Consider the following 21,304-nt stretch of genomic DNA (forward strand, 5'->3'; position numbering starts at 1 on the left):
GAATATACTGCTATGGTCTTTTAATTCATACCCAGAATTTACTGAGCCCGTTACTGGAGTGCATCGTGAGAGTAATCACTTTCTCACTCTTTGCTCTGTTGACCATTTCCTCCAAGCAGTTCTTTCCCACAGCCTTCCCAGTTGTTCTTTAGCATCCTGATGTTGCACACAATGAATTCCACTCTCACCTACCTGACTCACAGCTGTCCCACATGATTGCCTGCCCAAGCTGGTCCCACAGTGCGTATGCCTGCATGTAACAAATATCGAAGGAAATATCCACAGAGCCTGGACATATAAAGGGGACATGAGAAGACTGCAGTGAAGCTCCCATTCTTTTCCTCTCTGATCTTGCTGAGTGCTGTGTGCTGTTGTGCAAAGATGACAGGCTTAGGGCTACAGGGTCCCGTCCCGGCTCCTCCGCCAGCCACTGTAAAACCGTGGGCCTTTGTTTCCTCATCTGTGAACAAGGAGACTGGACTCTGGGTGGATCAGGCCTGCCTTGGGAGATGGGGCCACACAAGTAAGCTCTGGCCTGCTTCCCCTCCTCAATCAGAATAGCTTTGCTTCCACCAGTGTTGTATCTGGGGTGCCACCTAAGATATATCTGAAGACATTAAATATATCTCATAAACATCATAAAAGTATATAGAAATATGTCTTATAAACATTACAGAAGTGTTTGAAAAGTCTCTGTTAGACAATCTCAGGGTTCTCTTCCAACTCTAGCATCATGTGTGCTATGGGACTTCAGAGCCTGCAGAGAAAAGATGCAGGTCCCTGGAAGCCTCCATACACAAACATATAGAAAGATCTTTGCTTTATTTATTTTTTGATGTGGACCATTTTTAAAGTCTTTATTGAATTTGTTACAATATTGCTTCTGTTTCATATTTTGGGTTTTTGGCCACAAGGCATGTGGGATCTTAGTTCCCTGACCAGGGATCGAACCCACACACCCTGCACTGGAAGGCGAAGTCTTAACCACTGGACCTCCATGGAAGTCCCCAGAATTTTTGCTTTAGACTGAGAAAAGGCTGTAGGTTTTCTTCTCATCCAGTATGCCTGCTTTTTTTTTAATGCGGAAACTGAGTCATGAAAGGAGACCCAGCTGGTAACATGAAGAAACAGGAATGGAGTCCAGTTCTCCTGAGCCTCCCACAGTTTATCTTACTGAATTAATTCTAATATAAGGCAGCAATAAATATAGCATTTCTTGTATCCTTTCCTTGGCAAGAGTTAATGTTCCTGCCTTCATTTTTTTTTTCTTGGTAAAAATTATCTATGTCCTTTTCTGGATAGAAGCTTCTTTTTTGTTTTTGTTTTTGCCTTCTTTAAAATGGTTTTTATTTCTTCCATTTCATTTCTCCATGTCTTCCACAGGAGTTCCACTTATAACATATATACCTGAGAACAGCAGCCACTGATAGAATCATGTTCAATGGCTGAAATCTTATAATCCCATTGGTATTTTCATCCCATATCCTTCCTGTGAACTCCAGCCCCAAATACCTAAATATCTGAATGTCCCCTTGCTATCTCCTCCTTCAGGTATCTCAGAGGCAGCTCAATTCCCCCATGTCCAATACTGACATGGGTTGTTCCCTCCAAATCTGTCCCTCTTCCAGGGCACCCTGCATCACCGAATGGCACAACATCCATCTCCTGCTGCAGGCTATAAACCTAGAGGTAATTGTCAACGTTTTCCCTTCTCTCCCCATTACTAACCCCTTGTCTTAGTCTTCCCAGGCTGCTATAACAGAATGCCATAGACTAGGTGGCTTATAAACCACAGTAACTTCTCATACTCTGGTGGCTGAGAAGGCCATAGTCAAGGCGCTGGCAGATTTCATGTCTGGTGAGGACCCAATTGCTGGTTCATAGATGATACCTTCTGGCTGTGTTTTCACATGACAGAAGGGACTAGGGAGCTCTGTGGGGTGTTATTTATAACAAAGTGAATCAGCTATACGTATACATATATCCTCATATCCCTTCCCTCTTGCGTCTCCCTCCCACCCTCCCTATCCCACCCCTCTAGGTGGTCACAAAGCACCGAGTTGATCTCCCTGTGCTACGTGGCTGCTTCCCACTAGCTATCTATTTTACATTTGGTAGTGTATATATGTCCATGTCACTTTCTCACTTTGTCCCAGCTTACCCTTCCCCCTCCCAGTGTCCTCAAGTCCATTCTCTACGTCTGCATCTTTATTCTGGTCCTGCCCCTAGGCTCTTCAGAACCTTTTTTTTTTTTTTAGATTCCATATATATGTGTTAGCATATGGTATTTGCTTTTCTCTTTCTGACTTACTTCACTCTGTATGACAGACTCTAGGTCCATCACCTCACTACAAATAACTCAATTTCATTTCTTTTTATGGCTGAGTAATTTTCCATTGTATATATGTGCCACATCTCCTTTATCTATTCATCTGTCAGTGGACACTTAGGTTGCTTCCATGTCCTGGCTATTGTAAATAGTGCTGCAGTGAACATTGTGGTACATGACTCTTTTTGAATTATGGTTTTCTCAGGGTATGTGCCCAGTAGTGGGATTGCTGGGTCATATGGTAGTTCTATTTGTAGTTTTTTAAGGAATCTCCATACTGTTCTCCACAATGGCTGTATCAATTTACATTCCCACCAACAGTGCAAGAGGGTTCTCTTTTCTCCACACCCTCTCCAGCATTTACTGTTTGTAGATTTTTTGATGATGGCCATTCTGACTGGTGTGAGGTGATACCTCATTGTAGTTTTGATTTGCATTTCTCTAATGATTAGTGATGTTGAGCATCCTTTCATGAGTTTGTTGGCAATCTGTATAACTTCTTTGGAGAAATGTCTATTTAGGTCTTCTGCCCATTTTTGGATTGGGTTGTTTGTTTTTTTGATGTTGAGCTGCATGAGCTGTTTGTATGTTTTGGAGATTAATCCTTTGTCAGTTGCTTCGTTTGCAAATATTTTCTCCCACTCTGAGGGTTGTCTTTTCATCTTCTTTAGGGTTTCCTTTATTGCGCAAAAGCTTTTAAGTTTCATTAGGTCCCATTTGTTTATTTTTGTTTTTATTTCCATTTCTCTAGGAGGTGGGTCAAAAAGGATCTTGCTGTGATTTATGTCATAGAGTGTTCTTCCTACGTTTTCCTCTAAGAGTTTTATACTTTCTGGCCTACGTTTAGGTCTTTAATCCATTTTGAGCTTATTTTTGGATATGGTGTTAGGGTGTGTTCTAATTTCATTCTTTTACATGTAGCTGTCCAGTTTTCCCAGCACCATTTATTGAAGGGGCTGTCTTTTCTCCATTGTATATTCTTGCCTCCTTTATCAAAGATAAGGTGGCCATATGTACGTGGGTTTATCTCTGGGCTTTCTGTCCTGTTCTATTGATCTATATTTCTGTTTTTGTGCCAGTACAATACGGTCTTGATTACTGTAGCTTTGTAGTATAGTCTGAAGTCAGGGAGCCTGATTCCTCCAGCTCCATTTTTCTTTCTCAAGATTGCTTTGGCTATTCGGGGTCTTTTGTGTTTCCATATAAATTGTGATATTTTTGTTCTAGTTCTGTGAAAAATGCCATTGGTAGTTTGATAGGGATTGCACTGACTCTGTAGATTCTTTTGGATAGTATAGTCATTTTCACAATGTTGATTCTTCCAATCCAAGAACATGGTAAATCTCTCCATCTGTCTGTATCATTTTAAATTTCTTTCATCAGTGTCTTATAATTTTCTGCATATAGGTCTTTTGTCTCCTTAGGTAGGTTTATTCCTAGGTATTTTGTTCTTTGTGTTGCAGTGGTAAATGGGAGTGTTTCCTTAATTCCTCTTTCAGATTTTTCATCATTAGTGTATAGGAATGCAAGAGATTTCTGTGCATTAATTTTGTATCCTGCTACTTCGCCAAATTCATTGATTAGCTCTAGTAGTTTTCTGGTAGCATCTTTAGGATTCTCTATGTATAGTATCATGTCATCTGCAAACAGTGACAGTTTTACTTCTTCTTTTCCGATTTGGATTCCTCTTATTTCTTTTTCTTCTCTGATTGCTGTGGCTAAAACTTCCAACACTATGTTGAATAACAGCGGTGAGAGTGGGCAACCTTGTCTTGTTCCTGATCTTAGTGGAGATGGTTTCAGTTTTTCACCATTGAGAATGATGTTGGCTGTGGGTTTATCATATATGGCCTTTATTATGTTGAGGTAAGTTCCCTCTATGCCTACTTTCTTGATAGTTTTTATCATAAATTGGTGTTGAATTTTGTTGAAAGCATTTTCTGCATCTGTTGAGATGATCATATGGTTTTAATCCTTCAGTTTGTTAATAGGGTGTATTACAGTGATTGATTTGCGTATATTGAAGAATCCTTGCATTCCTGGGATAAACTTCACTTGATCATGGAGTATGGTCCTTTAAAAGTGCTGTTGGATTCTGTTGGCTAGAATTTTGTAGAGGATTTTTGCATCTAAGTTCATCAGTGATACTGGCCTGTAGTTTTCTTTTCTTGTGACACCTTTGTCTAGTTTTGGTACCAGGGTGATGGTGGCCTTGTAGAATGAGTTTGGGAGTGTTGCTCCCTCTGCTATATTTTGGAAGAGTTTGAGAAGGATGGTGTTACCTCTTCTCTAAATGTTTTATAGAATTCACCTGTGAAGCCATCTGGTCCTGGGCTTTTGTTTGTTGGAAGATTTTTAATTGCTGTTTCAATTTCAGTACTTGTTATCTGTCTGTTTATGTTTTCTATTTCTTCCTGGTTCAGTTTCGGAAGGTTGTGTTTTTCTAAGAATTGTCCATTTCTTCCAGGTTGTCCATTTTATTGGCATATAGTTGCTTGTTATAATCTCTCATGATCCTTTGTATTTCTGCAGTGTCAGTTGATGCTTCTCCTTCTTCATTTCTAATTCTGTTGGTTTGTGTCTTCTCCCTTTTTTTCTTGATGAGTCTGGCTAATGGTTTATCAATTTTGTTTATCTTCTCAAAGAACCAGCCTTTACTTTTATTGATCTTTGCTATTGTTTCCTTCATTTCTTTTTCATTTATTTCTGATCTGATCTTTATGATTTCTTTGCTTCTGCTAACTTTGGTATTTTCTGTTCTTCTTTCTCTAATTGCTTTAGGTGTAAGGTTAGGTTGTTTATTTGACATTTTTCTTGTTTCTTGAGGTAGGATTGTTTTGCTATAAACTTCCCTCTTCGAACTGCTTTTGCTGCATCCCATAGGTTCTGGGTCGTCGTGTTTTCATTGTCATTTGTTTCTAGGTATTTTCTGATTTCCTCTTTGATTTCTTCATTGATCTCTTGTTTATTTAGTAGCATATTGTTTAGCCTCCATGTATTTGTATTTTTTACAGTTTTTTTTTTCTGTAATTGATATCTAGTCTCATAACATTGTGGTCGGAAAAGATACTTGATACGATTTCAATTTTCTTAAATTTACCAAGGTTTGATTTGTGACCCAAGATATGATCTATCCTGGAGAATGGTCCATGAGCACTTGAGACACAAGTGTATTCTGTTGTTTTTGGATGGAATGCCCTATAAATATCAATTAAGTCCATCAGGTTTAATGTGTCATTTAAAGCTTGTGTTTCCTTATTTATTTTCATTTTGGATGATCTGTCCATTGGTGAAAGTGGGGTGTTAAAGTCCCCTACTATGATTGTGTCACTGTCAATTTTCCCTTTTACGGCTGTTATCATTTGCCTAATATACTGAGGTGCTCCTATGTTGGGTGCACAAATATTTACAATTGTTATATCTTCTTCTTGGATCGATCCCTTGATCATTATGTGGTGTCCTTCTTTGTCTCTTGTAATAGTCTTTATTTTAAAATCTATTTTGTCTGATATGAGAATTGCTACTCCAGCTTTCTTTTGATTTCCATTTGCATGGAATATCTTTTTCCATCCCCTTACTTTCAGTCTGTATGTGTCCCTAGGTCTGAAGTGGGTCTCTTGTAGACAGCAAATATATGGGTCTTGTTTTTGTATCCATTCATCCAGTCTATGTCTTTTGGTTGGAGCATTTAATCCATTTGTATTTAAGGTAATTATTGATATGCATGTTCCTATTACCATTTTCTTAATTGTTTTGGGTTTGTTTTTGTAGGTCTTTTCCTTCTCTTGTGTTTCCTGCCTAGAGAAGTTCCTTTAGCATTTGTTGTAAAGCTGGTTTGGTGGTGCTGAATTCTCTTAGCTTTTGCTTATCTGCAAAGGTTTTAATTTCTCTGTCGAACCTGAATGAGATCCTTGCTGGGTAGGGTAATCTTGATTGTAGGTTTTTCCCTTTCATCACTTTAAATATGTCCTGCCACTCCCTTCTGGCTTGCAGAGTTTCTGCTAAGAAATCAGCTGTTAACCTTATGGGGATTCCCTTGTATGTTATTTGTTGCTTTTCCCTTGCTGCTTTTAATATTTTTTCTTTGTATTTAAATTTTGATAGTTTGGTTAATATGTGTCTTGGCGTGTTTCTCCTTGGATTTATCCTGTATGGGACTTTCTGTGCTTCCTGGAGTTGATTGACTATTTCCTTTCCCATATTAGGGAAGTTTTCAACTATAACCTCTTCCAATATTTTCTCAGTCCTTTTCTTTTTCTCTTCTTCTTCTGGGACCCCTATAATTCGAATGTTGGTGTGTTTAATGTTGTCCCAGAGGTCTTTGAGACTGTCCTCAATTCTTTTCATTCTTTTTTCTTTATTCTGCTCTGCAATGGTCATTTCCACTATTTTATCTTCCAGGTCACTTATCCGTTCTTCTGTCTCGGTTATTCCGCTGATTCCTTGTAGAGAATTTTTAATTTCATTTTTTGTGTTGTTCATCGTTTGTTTGCTCTTTAGTTCTTCTAGGTCCTTGTTAAATGTTTCTTGTATTTTCTCCATTCTATTTCCAAGATCTTGGATCTTCTTTACTATCATTACTCTGAATTCTTTTTCAGGTAGACTGCCTATTTTCTCTTCATTTGTTTGGTCTGATGGGTTTTTACCTTGCTCCTTCATCTACTGTGTATTTCTCAGTCTTCTCATTTTGCTTAACTTACTGTGTTTGGGGTCTCCTTTTCACAGGCTGCAGGTTCGTAATTCCTGTTGTTTTTGGTGTCTGTCCCCAGTGGGTAAGGTTGGTTCAGTGGGTTGTGTAGGCTTTGTGGTGGAGGGGACTGATGCCTGTGTTCTGGTGGATGAAGTTGGATCTTGTCTTTCTGGTGGGCAGTACCATGTCTGGTGGTGTGTTTTGGGGTATCTGTGAACTTATTATGGTTTTAGGCAGTCTCTCTGCTAATGGGTGGGATTGTGTTCCTGTTTTGCTAGTTGTTTGGCATGGGGTGTCCAGCACTGGAGCTTCCTGGTCGTTGAGTGGAGCTGGGTCTTAGCGTTGAGACGGAGATCTCTGGGAGCGCTCTTGCTGATTGATGTTACCTGGGGCCGGGAGGTCTCTGGTGGTCCAGTGTCCTGAACTCGGGTCTCCCACCTCAGAGGCTCAGGCCTGACACCTGGCTGGGGCACCAAGACCCTGTCAGCCACATAGCTCCTGTTGCTTGAGGATCCACATTTCTTCTGGAAAGGACATAAATCTGGCAATCTCACTTCAGGCCTAGCCCATCCACCTTTTCTCCCTTTGTGCTTAGTCTGTTTCACTTGCTCATAATGGGCCCCACACAGAGGCCTTGCCCCCGGCCTTCAGACCAGAGCTCCTCGTGAAATGGCTGGGCCGACACCTCAGCTTGGGATGTGCACTGAAGCTCCTCACAGGACACTCAACTCCTGTGGGGTGTTTTTTATAAGGCCACTAATCCCATTTATGATGGCTCTAACCTCATGACCTTATCACCTCCCAAAGGTCCCACCACCAAATACCATCACATTAGGGATTAGGTTTCAACATATGAATTTTGGGGGGACACAAACATTCAGTCTATGGCACCCTGCCCATTGTATATCTTAAATGTCTTTGCACTAGTCCAATAGAGACCAATGTTATAGCCTCCTTACTACTCCCTCTCAATCTGTTTGCTGTGGGCAATCAAATGAATTGTCTTACAATGCAAATATGATTAACTCTATACCCCTACTCCCTGCCTCTCCAACCATTAAGTGACTTCTCATTGCTCTAATGATGAAGACATTAAACTCCTCAGGCCTGTAGTTGGGCTTTTTTTTTTTTTTTTTTTGCGGTCCACGGGCCTCTCACTGTTGTGGCCTCTCCCATTGCGGAGCACAGGCTCCGGACGCGCAGGCTCAGCGGCCATGGCTCACGGGCCCAGCTGCTCCGCGGCATGTGGGATCTTCCTGGACCAGGGCACAAACTCGTGTCCCCTGCATCGGCAGGCGGACTCTCAACCACTGCGCCACCAGGGAAGCCCTGTAGTTGGGCTTTTAACCATGATTCCATACTACCTCTCAGGTACAGAAATCATCAGCATATAGTTAAACCAGAAGTGTGAAAGTCACAGATATATATATAGAATGAATTCAAAAGAAGACTAAAGATGGAAACCCAAGAATCCCACCATTTAGCTGCTAGGTGGAGAGAGAACATAGAGATGGAAAGCCAAGATCTTTTCTAGGCATGGGAAATGTGTGTGCAGGTGGGACACATCCTGTTGAGTGTTACATGTGATTAAGAGCCCTGGATCATTCTCAAAATATTTGTAAAGACATGTGGATAAAAGGAGGATGCAGAAGTTGAACTTAAGAGAAGAGATGAAAAGAATGTAGCAAACGTATTTCTCAATATGCACAGAAGAATTGAAATATGGGCAGAAACATTTGGGATACAATACAAGGAATTCACTATTTTATGCATCTACTCTATATTGAATTAATTAATATGCTATAAAAATGTCTAGGACACAGCTCTTAGAATTTTCCAGAATAAAGACAGTTAATGTAGAAGTTACATATTTTAATTTTTAGTCTTTTGCTTTTTACTGATTTCCTGGAGATCTGGAATCAGCAAATGCACTGGATTAAGAATCTGAAACTCAAAGGTTTGAATCCCAACTCTTGCACTTATTAGGTGTGTGACTCTGATCAGTTTACTATACTACTTTGAAGATTACATTCCTCTCTGTGAAATAGGGTAAGTCCACCCATTCCATAGGTGCTATGTAGTTTGAATTAAATAACATATGTATAATAGCTGCTTCACAGTAGGTACTCCATAAATACCTCCTTTAAAAAAATCATTTCTTCTTTGGTGAAGATAAATGGGAACATACTATCTAAGGGGTTGTCTTGTTTTTAAATATACTGAAGTTTTAAGGTGGTTTGCATGTCCATCTAAGTGGAGGGTCATCAGAGCAGTGGTTCTCAAAGTCTGGCTCAGGGACTCCTACATCAAAATCACCATGGTGACTGGTTAAACATGCACATTCCTGCCCTTCTTCCAAAACTTCTGGAAAGCAGGGCTAAGGCATCTGTATTTTAAAAAGCTCTCAGGCAATTTTTTGGCATGCTAACATTTAAGGATTGTATTACAGAATCTTATTCATCTTTGTTTAATGAAATAAAATGCACCATTTATTGTCATCTTTGATGGAAGCTTAAGACAGTTGTCAAAACTATCAAATTAATTTATTTTATTCTTTTCAACTAAAGATTATTAAAAAGTGCCATTTGACTGCAGGAGAATGGATCCAGAGAGAAAAACTATAATCTAGACCTGATTTCTAAATATAATAGCTAGTTCCATTAGGCTATATAAGTTAAAATTAATTACAATTAAGTAAAATCAAAATTTCAATTCCTCAGTTGCACTAGCCACGTCTCAAGTGTTCCACAACCCCATGTGGCTACTAGTTACCATACTGGATGGTGAAGGATAAACATTTCTATCATCACGGAAAGTTCTATTTCATAGTGCTGATCTCTAGGACACCATTTCCCAGCTTGACTCAAATATACTATTTTTTCAATTAACCAGATGCATTTGATATAGAAAAATTTAAGTTTTTTACTTTGCCAGAAACAAATGCAGAAATGATGTATAGACCTTCCTGCCTTTTCTGCAACCCTTCCTCCCCTTCACCCCAAACCAAAACTCATTGTAGCCTTTTTGCCTTGTTGCCTATTTAACCCTTTATCAACTGCATGCTTGCAATTCAGTGGCTCTCTTTATGTACCCTTCTCACAGAAGACAACTTCCACAGGAGAACTGTGCTGATGGGAAGGCTCTACCCGGATAAAATTTCCCTGGATGGCTCGCCGACAATAAAGGTGCAGGGTTAACTATGTCTGTTCTATGGGCTGTAAACTCCTGGGCTGGGCTCCGGGGAGGGCTGGAATCTCATGGTTCTTCCTGTAGGAGCTTCATTCTCCAGTGATCCACCTCTTCCTCTACCTCCCAGATGGCTTTCCTGTTAACACTTCCCCTTTCCCCCTGCTGGTGAATTTGTGTTGTAAGTGTAGGTGTTCAGTGCTGGGGTAGAAGCTGGGGGGCAAGAACAAACTGGGGAGGTGGTGCAGTTCTAAAATCCCCTTTCTTTGTGACTTATTTTCTACCTCAAGACCTGTTACCAGAGAATTAGGAAGCACAAAACAATTTGAACCCCACCACCCCTGAATCAACTATAATCCCACCACCTAGATAAAAGCTCTGTTGGTACTGTGGTGTTTATCTGTCTTTTCTCTATGTGATGACAATTCAGATCATAGTTTACATTTCTAAATAGTCAGCTTTTTTCCCACTTACCATGATATTATGAAATTTTCCTTTAACATTATAGTCTTTGAAAGCAAACTTTATTAATATAGATGTCCCATAATTTACTTTACCGTTGCCCTCATGTTAAAATTGATTCCTGTATTTTTCATTAGAAATAATGTGACATCTATCAATGTATATAAATTTTGTGCATCTCTCTGAGTAGTAAGAAAAAAGAAACGCAGAAAGAATTTTAGGTGAAGGGGTATTAATGTACTTGACATAGTTCCAAACTATCTTCTAGAAAGGCTGTAGCCATTTATACTCCCATAAATAGAAAATGTGAGTGTCCCACTTCACCTTTTCTAAAACTGGGTGATAGCTTAAAAACATCTATGCTAATTTGCTATAAAAATATTATATAAATTTTAGTTTTATTGGTATTCCTTAAACTATTGAGGCTTAACAGCTTTCATGCTTGTTGGGCATCTCTATTTTTTTCTTTTCTAAACAATGTGTCCTTTGTCTGTTTATTGAATTGAGGGTGGCTTTTCCTTTGCTTTTTGCACATTCTTCCAATTGTCTTATGAAGCCTGGTCTAGGGCTCTTTGATTAAGCACCCGCTCTTATGAAAGTGACTCTTTGGGAGAAATTCATCCTCTCTCCTTACCCTCTTTCAGCTCCCCGTGCTCTCCGGTTGTTCATCTCTTTTCCTATCAGACCCTGATCTCAAATGTCATCTATGGCAGTCTGTTCCACCTTAGTGGGATTTTAAATCACCTAATCATTCAGTGGAACACTCACTTATACTTCATCTCTCCTTATACAGCTAAAGGCCATAGCTTTTGTCAAAGATATCTGAAGCCTCAAATTTCCAGACCTAGAGTCCCAGTGCTGTCACCACAAAAAAAGAGGCTAAATTCAAGAACTGATGACGACTCAACTCATCCGTGGAGATAAACAATAAGAGAACATGAATGAGAAAGAATAAGGTATTACTGGAAGATAGAGTTATTTTTAAAAAGACAACAATTGCAAGAAAAGCCAAAATTAATTATAAATGAAAAACCAAAAGTTACTGACAAAGTGTTCATAGTTTGCTCATAACTTTTCTTAAAATTTGAACTTTTCTTGCATCTGTCTTTAAAGCTACTATTTCTCCATTAGGTATTTAGAAACCTAAGACAGGTATTTCTAAAAATTCTCAGTTGAAAATTATTTAATGTGATTTAAAAAGGTAAATAAAAAATACCTTACCTTTGAAACTAGAAGTGAAATGATTTCTTTTACAGTGTTGTCAATCAAATCATCTATTTTCGAATGGTACTGCTGCTAGATATTAAAAGACAATGATGCATTAGTTGATGTGGACACAAAACTTTTGTCGTAAGTCAAATGTTTTAAAGCTACTAGTTACGGCATATCCGATTTATACAAAATGGCCATTTTGCACATTAGAAGAACAAAACCTTGAAAACGATCCACCCAATCAACAGTTCTTACATTGTGGGGTTTGAAAATTTTCCCATGTGCTCTGTTGAGTGAAGCAGCTAATGGGGTTATTATACAGATGAATTGAGTTCTTATTCTTATTCAGGAGAAGGAATGTGAAGGATACTTTTTGTCTTCTCCTCTATAATTAAGGTGGCTGTGTATTTTTCTAAAGGGTTGGTTTAGCTGGAGAAGCAAAAAGACTGGAAAAAGATTTAATTAATACAGCATTTCATGTCTGACAACTCTCATTCATAAGTTATTTTAAATGTGCTCTAGAAATAAAATGAGCTCCCAATTGTTCACACTGAAAGGACCTTTTTGTCAGCACAGGGAGCCGCAGTTTATACAATTCTTACAATATGCTCAAGCAAGGGCAAAATTAAAATTTCATCAACAAAGGTGATAGATGGTAACAAATTAATAGGCCATAAAAGGTATAATGAAACGGCACTCACTCCCCATAGTTTTATTACTGCTTCCTCTGAAAAAGATGCCTTTAAGTAAATGCAAAAAAGATGTATTTAAAATAAACCTGAAAGACTCTTTTTTTGCTTTCTTTAGAGAATACTAGAGAGTCCCCTTCTTAAGCTAGCAGGAGCTTCGGGCTTTGACAGTGTGTGAAGGCACACTTCACAGAGAATGTGACTTGTAAAGACTAACCCTATCTTGATGGTTCAAGGCTTCTTGCAACAGCTAACATAATGCATAGAGTAAAAGTACTCAGGTCAGTATAAACATTAGACCAACTTAACAGCTGCTGGGTGAATGGTTTCCAAAGATGTAAGTTTTTGAAACCTATTTTTTCTTCTGAAAACATGTCTCAAAGTTTCCACACAGAACAAAACATCAACTTAGGTCTGCGTTGGAATACGCAGGAATGAGGTCTCCCCACAGGCTCTGACAGTTACAAGCCATCATTTACCTGCACAAATAATGAAGAAAGGAAGCATAATTTTGGAGCGTGTGAATTATTTTCTTTTCCTGCTTGTGTGTGTGTATGCATGTGTGTGTTGACAAGTGGTCTAAAATTAAGCACACATATATGAACAAGGAAATTTCTAGGCATGTATTCCACTGAGTGAAACAAAATACTAAGCGTCCATCTCACGTAAAGCCTTACTGATCCTCCAATTTGTGCTCCCCAAAGGACAAACAGAACGGAAACCTAGATGGGGGATTTCTACTGCTGTAGTACTGACACTTTTGCTTTCAGAACAGCTTGAAGAGAAGGAAAAGGGAAGAGAACAAAGAAAAGCAAGGCAGAAGAGGAAGAACCTGAAAAACCTGGCTGGTAGTTGAGATGTCCAGGAAGCCCCCCACAGATACAGGTACAAAAACATCACTCCCCCTGGCCCCCACCAGCTGAAACTGTTCCAATGCCTCGGCAGTGGAGGAGCTTATGCAAATGAGCTCAGCAGCTCTCCCTCCATGCACACACTCTTTTCAAATCCTTCTCTCTCCAAATTCGTGTCTGTGTAGCAGGAAGAGCTAAAATAGCAGCCTGAGGCTCCCTCCTCTTTGGGGTAGAATAAGAAAGGGATACAGGAGATGGGCTTCAAGCTTCTCTCATCCCTCTTACATGGAAAGTGCTACAGAACATTCAGGGGTTGAGGTGCCCGAACCTGCAAACAGTTCCATCTTCTTAAATATGCCTTATCCTCCATGTTCATCTCCCTTTGCCATAAACTTTATTTTTAACTCAAAAATAATGAAATGCCATCAGAAGGCTATTGGATATAAAATAGTAGAGCTTATACACGTTAAACTTTTGCATTGGACCGATTTTGTCAATTCTTAAAGTCAAGAGATGAGCCACTGAAGAGGCCATTTATATCCTTTTTATCAAAAGGCAGGGAAAGCCACAGACTCTAGGAGCCATCAAATTCTCCTGCTATACACATCTTTTGACTGCTGTTTTCTTTCATATCTAATCTAGCCAAAAGCAGAGATGGAGGGAAGGAGAGAGAGAGAGAGAAAGTCAAAAAGGAAGAAAGAAAACACACTATACATCTTAAATGTGTTACCCAGGGGGCAAACCCAAATAGTATAAGGGTTGCTGGATTTTTTTAATGTGAGATTTTGCTACTGTAAATTTCTCTGATTAGCTCTTACACTAATTCTAAATCTGAAAGCTGTTGGGAACTTCCAGAGTCTGCTCTAGCTGCACAGTTGGTAGAGGTGGTCTAGGAGAACTGTGGGTGGAAATGGGGAGGTGGCCCGAGAATTCATAGTTTACATACATATTCTGCAAAGAGAATAGTTCAGAAATGCCACATACAGATAATAGATAATTAGCTAGAAAAAGTTATTCATTAGGAGATCCAGATAGCTTCCAAAGACAAATACAGACACATACAAAAACCTTAAAACACGTAAGAAGAGAATTTATCTGGAGACATTTACATTTCCTAAGCTAAAACTGATAGATTTTTCATTTAGATTAGCAGACCAAATTTTTGTGAAAAACTTGCAAACTTTTTCTCGGCAACCATAAAAGCCTATAAATAAAATTCCTATCAGGATATTTCAAGTTGGATCAATGATTCTACAGACCAGGGTTTTGGTAACTTCCAGACCATTCTTAGACTAATTCTCCCCACATCTGCCCTCAAAAGTAAACCGCTGGTGCCTTGCTTCTCCAGTAGATGACTCCGAACTTAGATTAAGATGACCGTTGAGGAATTTTTACTTCATGGAGCCCAGGGAATTCAGATCAGGCACAGGTCTGAAATCCTTGCCCCCCTATATGTGGGTAAATATTCTCAGTTCACCGGACTGTTCTCATGAGGAAACGCGCAAGAAACGAAGACTAATCAAGTGCCAGTGCAATCCAGCATTCTTAAAAGATTCTGGTCCTTCTGTTGGATTGGATTGTTCTGGTAACGGAAGTAGGGGCTCCCGAGTAGCTCCATTAATGTGCTTCCATCTTCAATGGACGGACCATGAGGTACAGTGGTTCTCAGAGCATATGACTGCCTAAGGCCCACGCAGTCATCTGCTTTTCCGCAGGAATGGATAAGGAGGATTTCTAAACACTGGTGGTTTTCTGATCCCCACATCTGTCCCTGAGGGCCTGGCCTGAGATTGCTGACTCATTACACACAGCTGTCACAAGAGCAGATCATTCACTCACTAATCACTCCATTAAATGCTGTTCTGGGCTGTGGCCCAGAGTGCTTGCATCATTGTGTGCCACGTAAGAAAACAGAATCGTAATTTAGGAGTCCAGAAGAGGCTTCACTGTGGGTAAGGAGCTGGGAAGGTTTTATCCCAGCAATGACGATATAACAAATTTACTAGAGACTGTGGAGAGGTAATTCCCTTAAATATAGAAAAAAAAAAAATCTGCTAGGTTTACTAATGTAGTATATATTTTTATAAGGTTCCAAATTGTGTAATAATCTAGTTTTTTCAACAACTTTATTTGTTGCTTGCTATACAGTGGGGTCCGTTGGTTCACCTCTGTATGTAATGTATTCACCACTTTGCAATAATTCCAAAACTTGTCTCAAACACGTACAGGGAGGAAAAGCCTGTGCAATTATGTGCATATATTTCCTGGAGATTAAAAGCAAAGTATAAAATACTTCTTTTGCGTTGAAATTCTTGTTTACCACTTTTCAGGGTTGCTAATGAGTTTTACACCTGCACATTTTGAACTATATTAATTGTGTGAAAGTTGTGGGAAACTAATTGTCTCTGGTGAGAAGGTACAGGTGCAAACATAATGAACAATAGCAGATTACTCTTCAAAACCATCCACCTATTAATGTAAAGAATCATTTGACAATGCAACAATGTTTTGTCATTTGTGCCTGTTTTGCTTTCAGAGTCCTACAGTGAGTTGTTTCTTACAGAGGAGGATTTTTTTTTTTTTTTAATGGGGGTAATATTTTTAAAGCAAAAAAAAATCAGTCTGCTCATTCAACAAATATTTATTACGTGCCTGTCAGTATCAGGTACTGCAGTGCATGTAAAAATAAGAACAAATGGATAAATTCAGTATTAATGGAAGAGGCAAGATCATTCTATCAACCTGATGAGAAATGGATGTGTGTATAAAGAGACTTAAGGCAATGTTCCCAAGCAGACAATCAAAGGCTTACATCTGGCTATAGAAAACCAAGAGAAGGTGGTTATGAGCCATTGAGAGCCAAGCCAGCTGCCTACTCATTCAGGTAATTAGAAATAATAAATCACATCATAAGAGATCAGAGAATAATTACTGAACACTCCATAACACATACCAGCTACTTAATGTGTCTGTATGGTTGTATGCTGTGGTATTAGAAACACATCTTTTCCCCCTGAATTGCTCAAAGAATGAAAGATGTGTACACACACATAAGTTATGGCCAAATAGCTAATGTTTATCTCTGGGTTAAAAAGTATGAAATTCACAAATAGTGGGCCTTCTCATCCTCTTAGCAGTTACTTAAGCCTTTCTGCTTGGATGAGAATTGTTAGCCCAGTGAAGAGTTGGTTCTGAATTTGATTCCCAGGTGTCAACTGTAAGACTTGTAAGATTTAACATATTCGTAGAGCACAAAAGCATTTGACCTATTAAAAAATATTTAGTCAATCCTGTAGGTATAAAAGGTTTTCTTTTTTTTGAAAATTTTAGATTTTGTCTCATTAGATGTAATTTTTTGATAAGAACATGATTAAGATATAGTTCTATGTTTTTTTTTTTTTTAAAGATGACTGGTTTGAACAAGAAACAAAGTGGTTCAGCAACTTGTGTTCACTGAATACCTGAACACTACAGAACAATGAACTTTGGGTGCATTAAAAATCAGTGAGAAATCCATAATGCGTGAATCCTTCTGGAGAAGGATTTTTTTTTTATTGGAGTATAGCTGCTTTACAATACTGTGTCAGTTTATACTGTACAGCAAAGTGAATCAGCTATATGTATAAATATATCCCCTCTTTTTTGGATTTCCTTCTCATTTAGGTCATTAGTTATCTATTTCATACATAGTTATCTATTTCTAGGTCATTAGTTATCTATTTCATACATAGTATCAATAGTGTATGTATCATACAGTCAATCCCAATCTCCCAATTTATCCCACCACCACCACCACCCCCTGCTTCCCCCTTGGTGTCCATACGTTTGTTCCCCACGTCTGTGTCTCTATTTCTGCTTTGTAAATAAGATCATCTATACCCATTTTTTCAGATTCCACATATATGTGTTATATGATATTTTTCTCTTTCTGACTTACTTCACTCTGTATGACTGTCTCTAGGTCCATCCATGTCTCTACAAATGACCCAATTTTGTTCCTTTTTATGGCTGAGTAATATTCCATTGTATATATGTACCACATCTTCTTTATCCATTCCTCTGTTGATGGACATTTAGGTTGCTTCCATGTCCTGGCTATTGTAAACAGTGCTGCAATGAACACTGTGGTACATGACTCTCTTTGGATTATGGTTTTCCCTGGGTATATGCCCAGTAGTGGGATTGCTGGGTCATATGGTAGTTCTATTTTTAGTTTTTTTAAGGAACCTCCCTACTGTTCTCCATAGTGGCTGTATCAATTTACATTCCCACCAACAGTGCAAGAGGGTCCCCTTTTCTCCACACCCTCTCCAGCATTTATTGTTTGTAGATTTTTTGATGATGGCCACTCTGACTGGTGTGAGGTGATACCTTATTGTGGTTTTGATTTGCATTTTTCTAATGATTAGTGATGTTCAGCATCCTTTCATGTGCTTCTTGTCCATCTGTATGTCTTCTTTGGAGAAATGTCTATTTAGGTCTTCTACCCATATTTTGATTGGGTTGTTTGTTTTTTTGATATTGAGCTGCATGAGCTGTTTGTATATTTTGGAGAGTAATCCTTTGTCAGTTGCTTCATTTGCAAATGTTTTCTCCCATCCTGAGGGTTGTCTTTTCATCGTGTTTATGGTTTCCTTTGCTGTGCAAAAGCTTTTAAGTTTCATTAGGTCTCATTTGTTTATTTCTAAAAGGTTTTCAAACTGTGTTCCTCCTGAGGTTCTGGGTAGTACCTCAAGAAAACCTTGTGTCAGGGAGGAAGAAGGCTCCTGACACAGGCCTGCTTCTTCCCTGCCTCTGATGATGGTTACATCCCACACCATGAGTGGGAGGAAAGGCTGTTATCATGGTGGGCATGTCCCTCACTGAAATCCACATCTGGGTTCTTCTGTATGAAGTGACCTTAAGAGTTGCCTCCTGGTCCTCAAATTTAGAGGGCACCCTCATATATGCTATATGTCATCCAAAGCCCCAAACTCTAAATTCTTCTAGTATTAATGAAAGTACATAATACAGGTATATGCATCTTGAAAATGTTAACAATCACTCTGCTTCTGAATTTATTTAGAATTTAAAGGAGGGTGAATTCATTTGGTTTTAAATAATCTTATCTTTAAAATTTTTAAAGTAGTTTGCTGATTCTGCAGCTTAACAGGGAAGAAACATTCCCCTTGACACTATTTAAGGTATAAGTATCTACACGTGTTTTAATGAGTCATTGGGTATTGCTATGTAGTGTTATGCGCAGAAACCAAAAACCTGAAAATGGAATTAATTATATTATTTTAATTTGAAAAGATGAAAAGAAAAAATGTACACATACGAAAATAATAATTCAAATGAAAATGTGCTTTTTTTTTAAAAAAAGAAACTTACCCACTGACTACCAAACTGGATCATGCCATGGGGGGGGAAAAGAAAAGATGATGAAGGAGAACATAAGGGAAAAATAAAGAAATGATGAAAAGGTAATTACCATGGGAAGAGATGCAATAAAACATCAACTTAAACAAATAATCTAAGAAAAAGAGATCCATTTCACCCAATCACCACTCTCAACAAAAATAAATCATGGGGTAAAATAAACTGTATTTCTGAGTATAGAATCAAACAAAATAGAAATCAAATTGAAACAACGGGGTATTTATTGAAGAAAAGCAAAGCCCGATCTTTAAGTACATTTCTACTTGATCTTTAAAAGAAATGGAAACTTTTGTGTAAATAAAATATTTCATGCCCTATTTTCTGTGGCCTGTTTTTTGTATGCAAGCTCTGGATACTCTATATTTGTATAAACAAAGTAAGTAGCTTTCTAGCTTTCTCATTTGCTTGTGAAAAGCAAGGTTTATGTAAATACACAACACCTAAGCCGTTAAAAGGTATATCTGAAATTCAATGGCCACTTGTAAAATTTTGGGCAGTCTTTATATTAAAAAGAAGAAATTGACAAGAGCAAAGGATAAAGGGGCATTCCATTATTATAGTAAAGATCGAACACTTGTATGGGGGAACTTGGTCTTTTTAATCCAGTCAAGTGAGAGACTTCTAGAAACAGCATCCTCCTCCACCAGGGCACCCAGTGCTGCGTTTCCACATGGGACATTCAGTCTCCACTTACCTCCTGTCCTCCATCCAGGGCACAGAGTTTGGTGCTCTGCTTTCTGGCATCAACTAATACATTAAACATTGTACACACAGAGGCTGGGATGCGCAAGTCAGTTGTTTTGCTTGCCTTTTGCAGCTTGAGTTCGAATGCAGTTCTTGTTCTATTCATTAAAACATGAATTCAGAGTAAGAACTTCTGACATATGTCCCACCTGTTTTGTAAAAGTGAAATCAAAACTACAAGATGCTAATTTAAAACATGCAAATATGGGGTGTGGTATTGCCTGGCAGCTAGGAGGTAGGATGCTCTTCTTTTCAGGTGTCTCGTATGAAAGATCAGACTGTGGTATTTTATATTAAACATAGCTTTTGCAGTCGCTCAGACAATATTTCGACCCAAATGAAGCTATTTGTTACATCTAGTGTGTACTTTTCATGGAAAAACTTCATAGTTGCGCTTAACTGTCTGAATGGATATCCAAGTAGAAAAATCACCTGCTTCTCTATGTTAAAGCAGAACAAATCCTCTGTGTGAGTGTTCACCACATCAAAAAAAAGGACAAGTCTAGAAAACACTAAAACACCATAATCAGTGTGCAGTGGAGAATGTGTAATTCTTTTATGTCATTTAGTTTCTCTTTCAAATACCTGAAGTTGCATTTAGGTTTTTTAAAGAAACTGCATAACAGGTAGTTTGGAAATGGTTTTGCTAAAGTATCCAAAGAATATCCATAGATTTGATACATCAGAATCACAGATGACGAACATGAATTTTTTTAAACATTAAACAATCTAATTCATGGCCTTGCTTTACAAAGCCATTAAACATTATTCTAAAGACAGGATTTTTCTTGCTTTAAAGAATTCAGGATTATTAATTGCTCCAACCAGAATTTGTTACTCCCGTATGCTGCCCTCATTGTTCTTGCACATATTGTGAACAAGGGCAATGGGGAAAACAATGCTAATTAGGATGCAATACTGATTTTGTAAAAAGTATTAAAGAAAAGGAAAGCACATGTGGAAGAATCCAAAGCCTCATAACTTATTTCTGGTTAAGTTCTGAAAGAATGTAAATAGATACTCGGAATTCATCCGATGTGGATAGAGAATGCCAGAAAAACAGAACAATTGATGGCAATGATCATCCATGGAGTTTGCCATGTCATTTCACAGCACACAGACACAGTAAGTAATGCATAAAGTACTTAACAGATCTCCTCCATATGTCTCAGGAAGTATTGCTTTGGGAATTTAAAGCACAGTATTCCCAGAGGATAATAAGCACAACAGAAAGGATTAATACGGTATGGGTGATATTGATGAGGGTAATGGTTAGGAGACCCGAGAAAAAGTAGCAGGCCAATTTTATCAATTACATGGGTCCCCAGAATTCAGGTCAAAGGACCTAATGTCCTTGAAATTTCAGAAAGTGGTACATGTTGAAACCTTCCTTGTGACAATTATATAGAAGAGACTTGGTGAAAAGTGGTATTTTGGGAGTTGGCAGAGTAAGCAGCAACTTGAAAATACATGTCTACCTTTTGACACAGGCCTCTATCATATCACTGGCCATTAGTTTAAGTCTTTGCTCTAAGTGATGGGCAAATTCTTGTTCTGGCCAGTGAAGATCAAATACAAACATTTGCAGTGCATCAAGTTTCCAAAAAAGGTCTTCTGATGTTGCTGAGCCATTGCTAGAAGAAAAGGGAAAAATGAAGAACATCGTGAACTTCCACTGTTAGCTGTGTCACCAATACATTGTTTCTTCTTTTCTGTATCA

At 38.5% G+C, this 21,304-nt stretch overlaps 1 protein-coding gene across 14 annotated transcripts in view; it reads right to left on the reverse strand.

Annotated features, from left to right (window-relative positions):
- Window positions 1-21,304, reverse strand: part of CADPS2 (calcium dependent secretion activator 2) — a 499,759-nt gene that overhangs the window by 44,503 nt on the left and 433,952 nt on the right. For 8 of the 14 annotated variants that reach the window (XM_029233030.1, XM_029233032.1, XM_029233023.1 and 5 more), the window contains 4 exons: window positions 21,063-21,218; window positions 19,535-19,682; window positions 18,793-18,807; window positions 11,889-11,963 (listed from right to left, as the gene is read on the reverse strand). In XM_029233030.1, the coding sequence (XP_029088863.1) occupies window positions 11,889-11,963; window positions 18,793-18,807; window positions 19,535-19,682; window positions 21,063-21,218 (394 nt within the window). The remainder of the gene's footprint in view (window positions 1-11,888; window positions 11,964-18,792; window positions 18,808-19,534; window positions 19,683-21,062; window positions 21,219-21,304) is intronic. The other 6 variants (XM_029233024.1, XM_029233033.1, XM_029233031.1 and 3 more) reach the window with 1 other exon arrangement.

The sequence above is a fragment of the Monodon monoceros genome, unplaced genomic scaffold (assembly GCF_005190385.1).
Source record: "Monodon monoceros isolate NGI ecotype Baffin Bay Population unplaced genomic scaffold, NGI_Narwhal_1 Super_Scaffold_2, whole genome shotgun sequence".
NCBI classification, from domain to species: domain Eukaryota; kingdom Metazoa; phylum Chordata; class Mammalia; order Artiodactyla; family Monodontidae; genus Monodon; species Monodon monoceros.